The sequence below is a fragment of the Anarrhichthys ocellatus genome, unplaced genomic scaffold (assembly GCF_004355925.1).
Source record: "Anarrhichthys ocellatus isolate YVR2014 unplaced genomic scaffold, GSC_Weel_1.0 scaffold31, whole genome shotgun sequence".
NCBI classification, from domain to species: domain Eukaryota; kingdom Metazoa; phylum Chordata; class Actinopteri; order Perciformes; family Anarhichadidae; genus Anarrhichthys; species Anarrhichthys ocellatus.
Window position 1 is genome coordinate 3,988,648 of NW_022280061.1, and position 11,084 is coordinate 3,999,731.

Genomic DNA, 11,084 nt, shown 5'->3' on the forward strand with positions numbered 1-11,084 from the left:
TTACGTGATTGGCCACTGCAGCGTGAGGTGCGGCTGTGAGCGTCCCCTGCGATCCCCACCGCTGCAGGTTAAACGCACCCTCAGGCAGGAAGGTCTCATAGAAGATGCAGGGTAGTGGCATCATGGGAAATGTAGGACCCAGTGTTTTTGGAGCTTGACTCATACTACAGACTAAAAGGATAGCTCAGCCTCCTCAAATCAATTATGACTATTCTTTTTTCACAATCTCTATGGAAGGGTAATATGAAACGTGTGAGGTACTCCAAACAAGTCATTCATAATATTCATTCATTTGTATATATTCAGAAAAAAAACATACATTCTTATAACTACACCTTCAATGTGTATGGCCTATTTGACATATATCCGTATACATTTGTGTGCTTGTGCTTCAATATGCTTCCCGAGGAACACATCTATGTTTGCAACTACATGACTTCATTTCCTCACTGGGGTCAATGAGGCTTCATCTAATCGCTGCCAGCCACACTGCTGTACATATATACCACGCACGCTACCTGGTGATACTACGTGCACGCTAGACTGGCTCGATACTGTGGAGCGTCTGCATGCGCTGCAGAAGCTGTTCACAGCGCTCGGGTTGCAAAACATTGCCAGTAACACCGATGTGAGGAATATCTTTGGTATTTTAGGGGAAGCTGAAGGCTGAAGACATGATTCATAATCGAACAACAACTGTGACATTCAATATCAGAGCTCCATCAATCACAGTAATTAAAAAGGTATTAAATAAAATCTAAATTTAAGCTAATTTGTATTTGTGCATGAATTAGCGTACGCATGCTGAGAAACATTGCTCCAAAAAAAGTCAATTTATTTTACAAGAAATATTTGAGCATTTTATGGGACACAGCTACAAGCAGAACTATAAACCAGAACCTGATACAGAACCAGTACGCTAGATTAAAAAACACAACAACCCTAGAAACAAGCCATGGTTTATTTTTTAACACTCATGTCAACACAGACATGACGAAGGACGTTGAGGAAGAGAACGGGTATCTTTTAATCAAAAGCCTGCATCTGTGACCTGCAACCTTCTTCAGCAGATGTCAAAGTAGTGAGATGAAAACACAACAAAAAACATAGAAATGGCAAAGTGCGGTGATGAAGGCTGAACACGATGTGGTGATTAGTAGTTCATGTCGCTGTATCCAGAGCACGCGCCCTGGTTCTCTCCTCCGAAACCCTGGTACGCGCCGTATCCCTGCTCATTCCCAGAGGACTGGTTTCCCCAGCCTGTAGAGTGACATCACACCTGAAGGCGTTAACTTATGTATCTGATGCATTTCCTCTTAAGACACGATGTTGAAACATGACATAAATGCAGTGACAGATCATTTATGTATCATAAGAAGCACTAGCAGGAAGAGATGAAGCAGTGTATTTGATTGCAGAAGTGGATTTCAACTTGCTCCGTCTTTACTCACCGTAGTTATTATACACTTGTCCACCCGTCACCGAGCTGGGGTAAGCTGTGCTGTACATGGAGTAGTCTCCTCCCTGGCCCTCATTCTGACCTTGGGTCAGCATCTTCTTCTTCTCTTCTCCATAACCGTAGCTGTAGGGGCTCTCCTGGTCAGCAGGAGGAGGCATCGACTGGTAGCTTTCCGCCTGCGGGGCGCTGGGGTCGGAGCTGGCGACGGGCGGGGAGGCGAAGGTGTTGCTGCCCTCGGGGTAAAAGGTGCCGTAGCCAAAGTTGCTGCCTGATCCAGTGCCTTTGGCTGCGGCGCTTGCTGCATTATTACCATAGAGATTATCTAAAGCAGAGATGACAAACTGCAATGAACAAGTCAGTAAAAAACCCGGGGGGGGGGGGCATGACAGTGGTATAACTGTATAACTTGAGACCGATGTGATATTAAGGCGACTACAGAGGAGAACATGTAGGTGTATTCAGGTGAGGAGTGAACACTTACGATAACCGGTGCCAGTGTTGCCCTCATAGCTGTAGTTGGCTTTTAAAATAAAAGGAGAGAAATGACTATTTAGTTATTTCTTTACAGGTGTATGAAGTGTACTTTAAAAGGATCTTATTGTTAAACTAGGTCGACACCGAGAGAAAGCCAAAGCCTTTACTCTTGTTGTATCTGGGTCCCGGTAGAAACGGTTTGCCTCGGCCCCGGCCTCGACCTCTGCTGGGACCCCAGCCACGAGTCCCGGAGTCTGAAGGAATGCCGCGGATAGTGCCGAACCCTGGGATGTGCTGTCGGACAGGAAACCCGAGAAGAGTTGTTGTAAAGAGCGAATGCTTTTAGGCAAGAGCGTGCTTTTGTGACCGATGTGTTCAGAGATGCATTTCTACATTAAGATAAAAAGGAACGATTCCCTAAGTGAGCATGTGTACTTTTACAATACCTTAAAGCCCCAATACACAACATATAAAGAGCCACCTTCACTCAAAATGGTCCACATCCAAATACAGACTCCCATCAACTGGATGAATTACCATGTCAGTGTACGTGACCTTCTTCTTTGCAGAGCTTCTGTTGGTGTCGTCGTCTGGGAACAGCTTCTCCAGAGCAGTGAGGGCAGCGTAGGCCTTTGCCTCCTTCTTATTAGAGCCTCTCCCTTTGAACTTCTGTCCATCGACCTCCACCTACACACAACAAGTGTCGTCACTTCTGTGTTCACTGCACACCACAAGACAGAAATCATTTGATGATCTTTGTAGTCTTTGTTTCTGGCATACGATACCGCTGACTCACCTCCATGACAAAACACTTCTCGTGGGAGCCCCCCGTCTCGGCAGACAGTTCGTACTTGAGGCTTCGGCGCTTCTCGTTCAGCTCCATCACAGGGTTCTTGCCCTTTTTGGTCAAGATAGGACCCTGACCGCTCTGTTCAAAGCAAACGGACAAACAGTGGCTGTGACACACGTGACTACAAACCCTCCACGCTCACTTTATTTCCTCTTTCTGAGGAAAGCAAAGCCAGAGACGGCTTCATTGTAAGGGAGTTTTTAAAAAAAGAGACCCATACGTCTTCTGATGTAGAAGAGGCCGCGCTGGCAGCTTTTACTAATTCCTGGGTTCCTTCAACATCACCGGCAGACTCTGCTTTAGATTCTGAGCCCGTTGGAAGACCGAGATCCTGCAAGACCTGAGAATTACAGGAGTCAAAACATCAACATCTCTTCCTTCAGGCACACGGTGAGCTGCAACGGTGAAGAAACGTCAATGGCAGGTGTTGCGTCATTAAGCAACGTCAATGCCTTCAATCTGTGGTTTGGTTTTTGTGTTCGACGTCTATGGGAACCAATCACTAAAACTACAACAGAAATTCAGACCAACAAAGAAGTCAAATTTGGGTTCGTCATTGTAGCCAGTAAGAGCAAGGACGAAGCGATTAACACGACGCTACAACACAACCCTGGATGCCATGCAGGCTGATTAGGAAACTAGCTTTAGTGCTAAAGTCACTCATGGCAGAGAGAGAAACACGAAAGGCTTGCCTTGGTGGCTACATTAAGTTTGGCAGCTCGTTTGGAGGGCCCCGTCGCCTCGTAGGGCTTCCCGTTTAAGTCCACTGCCATCGTGAAGACCGGCTCGTGGACCGGACCGGTCTGAGATATGAGTCGGTACTCCAGGCCGGGTTTGTACTGGTTCAGACGCATCACGGCGTTCATGCTGAAGTCATCTGTGACTACAGAGAACAAGGAACGGGGAGAGAAACGGCAGAAACACGAGCGGTGAAATTAAATGTGGAGATTAACCGAGCAAAGAGAAAAGTGATTAAAAAAATAAGAATTGCATATTTCTTACGCCCATCAAAAGATAATCAAGTTTGTATTAGCAGGTCAACACATTCCTGGTTCAGTGAACTGAAAAACTTAAGAAATACACAAAACTATAAAAACCTGCTGCTCTGTAATAACCAATAATTATGTACATTGTGTTGCCAATTTATTAAGACATTAGACTTCATTAGGGGTGACCGTGAATAGATCTAAGAGCCCGATTCGACTGCCAGTCTCACGGTTGAATCGTCGCAGTGGCGGGAAAATCTGGTTATTAAACATCAGATCATTCCATTCTGACTGCGGGGGTGCTGAGTGTCTGATTGTATTGTTTAGTTTCTCCCAATAAATCATGACATTGCCTATCCTGGCATAAATATCAGCCTATTAATAATACCGTTAATGCAAATTAGAAAATAACTCACGTGCTTTCAATCAATGTCCTTAGTGTGCAGGAATAAATCACCATAAGTTGTACTATCCAAATTTGTGGGACCGTCGGAGCCGCCTCCTGTCGACAGCCTCAGAAAGGCAAAATGACAACATAAGGCGACTTTTAAAAATCAAAGAATACATTTATTAAATCAGAGCACTCACATAAAAACCTAGTGTAAGAGCGCTGAATATATTTAGAATTTATGAATGTTTTTCTGTTCAAATCAGCAGCTGGAGGCGCTTAGGAACAGCTGTTTGCAGCTTGATTGGACGATAGGCAAGTCTTGACCAATCAGATTCAACTATGTAAATGAGTCGGGGACACCCCTAGATTGCATTAGATTTAGCAGTGTTATAATAAACTGGCACCTCAATGCATGTGGATGTATATGATGTATTTGTACAAACTGGATGGAAAACAAAAAGAGCTAAATTACACTCAGTGTAATCGTTGAACATATATAGTTGTATATTATAACACCTGTAACATGTCAGGCTCACGTTGTGTGGATGTTAACATGGAGTTATTATATCCACAGCTCATCTCACAGTTAGAAGGGCTCACCGCCGACACCAGGGCCTCGGATATTCATTACTAACATGATTTCCTCTGAAAGCGCTTCTGGAACTTGAGGAACTTCCTCTGTTTGCTGTTGAGCTGTGGCCCCTCCACCTCCTTCTCCATCTCTGTGTACGGTCTCTTGGATGGCAGGTTGAAGTGTCCAGCCGGTGGTATTTGGGCTGCATGGAACAGTAGAAACAAGCGTAAGAACAGAAGGTTTCGTGGAAGCTTTTAGTGAACCGCACAGAAGCAGGTAACGGTCACAGATTGCCGGGTACCTGTGCCTTCTCTGCTGCTGGATCCCGCTGATTTCCGTGGCTTTATGGGTTTGTAGTCCATCCCCAACACCTTGTGCATTTGTCCAAATGCACACAGCCTCAAGGCAAACTAAGCAAAATGTAAAAGTAAGAGACTACGCACAGAACTAGGAGTGTGATTTGGTGCACGTCTTGGTATCCTCTCGTTACCTGAGCACTCTGCGTGATGTCTTCCCGCTGCTGCAGAGTCAGATACGAATTGGCGTCGACTGTTTCCTTCTCACATGGATCTTTTATTCCCGGGCCGTCTTTGCACAGATACAGTTAGCACAACGCATGTTAATGTTGATGCCATTGTACAAACGTCCATTCTGGTTTTACAGCTCAATAAAAAGGTTCACCTTCCAAGAGCATTCCGGATGCAACGCACTCCAAAACCCTGCGCAGTGACTCGCCTGCTCCCATTGGTCTCTCAGACGTACCGATAGCCTTCTCTACCAGCAGTTCAAGAGGCTGTGTGGAGATGAGACGCAGAGTATAGACACGACTTATCAAGATCCAAGGTTTGAGTTAAAGAGCTAGAGAGGAGCTGGCACCGGTTTATACACAACTACATCTTAAATGACATGTGAAGGCTCACCCATCCCGAGAGCGGCGTCCAGGTAGGAACACGGTTACACAAGTCTCTCATGATCCGGATCACGAGGACGGCAGAACTTAGGTTGTTGACTTTGGCCTGGAGACACAAACAAAAGCCAGTTGAGTCGGAGGCGCTGCCGCCTCGGATGCCACCTCCACCCTGTGCTCCGAGGCTCCACGAAACCACCCCCGAAAACAAAGCACAGACAGGTCAGAACAGTTTAACCGTCTCCAAATCAACAACTGTTCAGACAGATATGAGCACACGGCTTCGTCCACGTGCCGTTTGTTGTGGACAAACAGCTGATATTGAGAGAGCTCAGCATGACAAGAGGGCATTTTGAGAAATCAGCTCATATGCTGGCGTCTATACCAATGATTTATCCAAATGTGTCATTGGTATGGATCAGCAGATCACTCTTCACGAGGTCATGAGGAAAACTCTGAAACTTCCGACTCACTTTCCTCTTTCACAGGATTACGGGCTACATCAACAACAACTGAGGGCACATTTCAGAAGTCCTACTGTCTCCAAATCACAAATAAATAGAGACAATTCAAAGAAATAGCTCAACCTTATGTACAAATAAGGACGTGAATGCAAACCTGGAACCACTTGGCGTGGCGGAGAGACGCCAAGGCAGTTAGGCATTTCTGCCTGTCCAGAACGTCCGGCGCATCGTTGACTGTTCGCGTTGCTATTGACGAGGTGGGGTAAGAAGAAAAGGTACAGTTTGACCAAGGGGGGCGGCTCTGTCTCGCAGCTCAGGGAGTAGCAGCTTTCCCCAAACCGGCATCGGCGGGGAAAGGGGGTCCTAAGTACTCAATGTGGACATCTTTGGTCCCAACGAGAACAATAGTCACCGGTCACAGATGCCAGCTCACTTTTCCAGTGAGTGAAAAGTGGAAGTAAAATATGTCCTAAAGACACATTTACAACATTGTATTGCATGTTGTTAATGTGTGCACTAAGGAAACTACAGGAAACACCCCCTTCCCTCCGCCTCTCAGCTTGGGTTTGCTGCTTTCCCCCCTCCTGAGACAGCGTGTCCAGTTGGTCAAAGGTCCAACGTTCCTAAAAACTTCACAAACTAAAAGGTAAATCACAAGCATTTAGATAATCTTCACGTCTGCCCCACACTGCAGCAAAACTGATGGAGTCCCTCGTCTCACAGCGATGGCCTTATGAAAGATTGGAAACACAAGAGGCCATACCAGCTTTGTTCAAATACAGTTCTACTGATCTATCCCCAGCAGGGGTCAGACTTCTGTTGGTTTCCACTCTGCACGAATTATAGATCAGATTAAAAACTTTAAAACAGATTGCCAACTGTGAAGTATGCTTGCAGCAGCGCTGCACAGTAGCCACAATGACAGTAATATTGAACTGAAATGATATTTATCTGCACTACGCATTCCTTATTCATAAATGTAGGGATATTATGGTAATATCTGTTAGTAAGAGTCTGTGTTTACCAGTAACTATAATTAGATTATATAATACTAATAACAATGTTGAGTCTGATCCAATACTTGTAATAACAGATGTAGCCTACTTAATCTGACACACTTTATTTATATACGTTTTCAAAAATACCACGCTGGTAAGCTGAACTTGTTGATATGATATGAATGTAAAATAAACTGGGAGAAGTAGACTGAGGTGGACTCGATGGGATCAGCTGGATAACAGCCTCCAGCGGTGTCACAGAGTGGAGCAGCGGCTGAATGGTTTGAACACGGTTCTTTGCTAACGGTAATTAGCGTAATGTCGCTTAGTGAATCAATGCATTGGATAGTGTCAGCACTGCACGTGATCAAGTCTGAACGATTGTGGCAGCAAAATTCATGTTTACAGTTATTACACCATTTTAATTGCAGTGTAGTAAATGGACTAAAACTGCACTGAGACCGGTATGGATCTGTTGGTGGGGCTTCAGCGCTCCCCTCGACCTTTAGATTATCTTATTGAAGCTTTAGACTACCAGATAAATACATCTCATGCATAAACACCCCACTAACCAACACATTGATCTATAAACAAACAGGGATTTGATTGTTTCTATTCGATGTCCTTATTGTCAGTTTCATAAACACACATATGTATTTATCAGTTTTGCTGCAGCTGGTGCCAAATTGATATGTTCAGCATCAAGGACATGCAATGCGCGCTTTAACTTGTTATTCTTGAAAAGCCTTCACTTTAAACATGAAAACCATTCAACAAGAATAAACAGCGTGTTTGTTTTTTTGGTGATGACTGTGGCATCGTTATCAACAACACGTGCAGAATGCATCAGCGACTACAGAGGAAGTGTAGTGCCGGCAAACGCCAGTTTGTCCCACAACGACGACAGGACTCTGGAGTCAGTGAAGAGCCAACGTTCATTGGTTGATCACTGGCATCGGTCTGAGACAGTCACTGTACAAGCTCCACTGAGGGTCAATGAGATGAAGACGGACAACATCTGTCGTGTTGGAGTTACAGATCAGTGGAGCAGTACAGTGTCAGCACACTGAGGACACACAGATCAGGCTGTGGCAGCTGATGATGAAGACTCAACCAACATACGTACCTTCTTCTTCCTTTTCCTCCTCTTCTCCCTCGTCTTTTTCCTTTTCTTCTTCTGCAGTTTTACTCTCTTGCTTTGTCCTGAGAAGAGGTGATGTCAGGTGGATAGTGAGCGTCAGGGCCGACTCCTTCGTGCTCGTCACAACAAGTGCTGCATCCTCTGGACACTGGCTGACTGTATATGTCCCAGATGAATTTGCCTATTAAATAAAAGAAGAACAAATCATGAGGGAACGAAGAGAGGGAGTCTGAATATCTAGAAAACAACAATAATATAATTTTAAATCTGTGAAATGTTTATGGAGAATGGCGTAAAACAAATGTAGGTACTCAGTTCTACCTCTAACTGCGCAGTTAACTTTTCAGCCACTTGATTGAGCAGAGCGATGGTCGGCTTGTTGGAGCAAAGCAGCACGAGCTCCAAGTCCTTGTCTCCCGTCAGCAGGAGGCCCTTGGCCACCAGGCCGACCCTCATAACTCCACGCAGGACACGATCTTGTGAGTCACCACTTTCATAGTGAAGAGGAGAAAAGAATAACTTAATTATTTACATAAAGAGAGAGGACTGTGGAGTAAAAAGACTCATTTTGAACACTTGATAAACTTGTTAAACTGCCGAAGCCCATTTGGACATGTTGCTCACCTCCCTGGCTCTGCATTCTGTTTGCTATCTTTCGGAGTGTCCATCTGGTCGGACACAGTCTTGAGGGCACACTCCACGCGGGAGACGATGGACTGCACCGCCTCCAGCTCCTCTGGTGAAGGATACACTTCAGAGTGTTTAGCCATCACGTGACGATCATGTGGCCCCGTGCGCACCTGTGGGACCGCAGCTTCCTTAATTGGGAAATGAGAATAAGAAAAGGTTAACGTTAGAGAAAAGAACAAGAGTGTAGATGAGAAAATCTATCTTTTGTTTATACTGGAATCATAATCTATGTATTACAGAAATAACTTAGAATATAGGTCTATTCAACAAAAGCAGTTCTGGCGTTCCTCAATCAGTTTTTTGCTACTTGGATGTATTCCAATCTCATACAATAAGTAAAAATAGGAAGTTTAAATATTAATAGTAACAGTTAGGAAGTGCATGTTTGTTTTTTTAAAAGCACTTGGAAAAAAAGAAACATGCACCAAATAGTGCTTTCGTGCGAGAGGAAGAGCAATCTTGTGCAAAAGAAACTGGAAAAAATGAGATGCTCAGTCTTAGTGAGGAGAATAAGTGACTCAAATTAAAAAGCCTATAAATGATCAAGTCTTTGTGTGGGGGGCTTAAATAGGTGAAACAAGAACCTCATGGTGCCGATGGTCCTCAATCTCCTCGATAACAGCGATGTAGTCGTGGTACTGCCTCAGCTCCTCCTCGTAGCACAGGCAGTCGTACCAGTACCGCAGATCCTCGTATCTGGAGAGAGGAAATCACTAAAATGAGGACGGCTCTGAATCGAGCTCCAGCAGGTGCTTCAACAATGCAGTAACACGACAATCATCACTTTGAACATTTAGCAAGACCCTTCAAGGCTCCATCGACCCGAAGCAAACAGAAAACTTCTATTTCTCAGATTTAAAACTATTAATGTGTGTGTGTACTTGTGGTGTTCGACTGCTTTAGCTTTTTTCACTATGTTGTTATTAACTTATTAAAAACGTGGTTGTATTCTCTTGCACATTTCACTTGTTATATGTACATTAATATAAAGTACATAGTTAGCATATCATTAAGTGGCTATCAAATTAAATTGCCTTGCTTTTTATCTCTTCTTTATCTATGTTTTATCTGTGATTGAATGTAGGGCTGCTGAGCAGAAAGCCTTCCCCACGCGCTGTGCGTTACGTTACCTGTCAAAGTCGTGCGGGAGGAGGCGGTGGCCCTGCTGGATGAGGCTGTCCCAGTACAGCAGCTCGTCGTACGCCTGGTGCTCGTCCCACTGCTCTGCAGCGGCCGCCATGCTGTCACGACTTTCGGATCGAAAGCTAGCACCCTATTCAGAAGAAAACAACCTGTTAGTCTGCGCGTGAATGGTAGATCATTGGCAGTGTGTAATCAAATGGCGGGCAATAAATGGCATTAACATATGCGGGTCTGCTGACAGCTAACAAGCTAACGTTACGCAATCAGTTCCGGGATACAAACGGGGCTGAGCAGCGTGTGCATCAGTGTCGGTAGTTTAGTCCGCCTCGAATGAACACAGGCCATCTCACACAGCTGCCTAACGGTCCCGTGATTTACCTGCCCATCCTAATATGCTGTGTTGAACCACAGTACTGCGACAGAAAGCTAACGTCAGTTAGCTTAGCGTCAATGTTTGTAGCACTGACTGCCCACTTGATGCTCGCGAGCTATCGTTAGCCAGCGTGTCGGCGCAGTCATTGTAAACGTGTCATGAGAGGTGTCGACACCCCTGACGTCTGTGTAAGATCTGCTTGAGTAGTTGACGCTTACCGTTGACAACGAGCGAGTGAAAAAGACCTTTTCGCGGTAACGTAACGTTAGCTACCGACCATCAAAGGGTCACTAGGCCTGAGGATGACGTCTATTTTTCTTCTTCTTTGGTTTTTACTGGCCGTGAGCTACAAACATAGACTTTGAGGTGCACGCCGCCACCTACTGTGATAGAGAGGGTCACACGCTGATATAAAGAAGACTTTAACTAGCAATTACTTAAACCTTAACATATTCGCACCTGTACTGCATATACTAATACTGCATGTGCATAATACTACCTGGTAACCTTTTGTAAATAACACAGGTGCATGTATTTTTGTCTATTTAAAGTGTAGGCTTACACATTTATTTGTATAACACATGGTCCAGGTGTTGAACAGAACGCAGGATGTTTCTGTGCGTGTGACACACCG

At 44.9% G+C, this 11,084-nt stretch overlaps 1 protein-coding gene across 1 annotated transcript; it reads right to left on the bottom strand.

Moving 5' to 3' along the window:
- Positions 1 to 947: 947 nt before the first annotated feature.
- ilf3a (interleukin enhancer binding factor 3a) lies at positions 948 to 10,817 on the bottom strand. The gene is made up of 20 exons (XM_031864770.1): positions 10,669 to 10,817; positions 10,065 to 10,207; positions 9,519 to 9,630; positions 8,869 to 9,062; positions 8,566 to 8,734; positions 8,230 to 8,425; positions 6,260 to 6,351; positions 5,655 to 5,750; positions 5,416 to 5,527; positions 5,225 to 5,322; positions 5,036 to 5,144; positions 4,796 to 4,936; positions 3,476 to 3,666; positions 3,004 to 3,123; positions 2,730 to 2,861; positions 2,471 to 2,620; positions 2,101 to 2,227; positions 1,941 to 1,979; positions 1,452 to 1,781; positions 948 to 1,260 (listed from the first exon to the last, which is right to left on the bottom strand). Exons 2-20 carry the CDS (start codon positions 10,172 to 10,174, stop codon positions 1,154 to 1,156), a joined length of 2,625 nt encoding a protein of 874 aa, XP_031720630.1. The 5' UTR covers positions 10,175 to 10,207; positions 10,669 to 10,817; the 3' UTR covers positions 948 to 1,153.
- Positions 10,818 to 11,084: the final 267 nt, after the last annotated feature.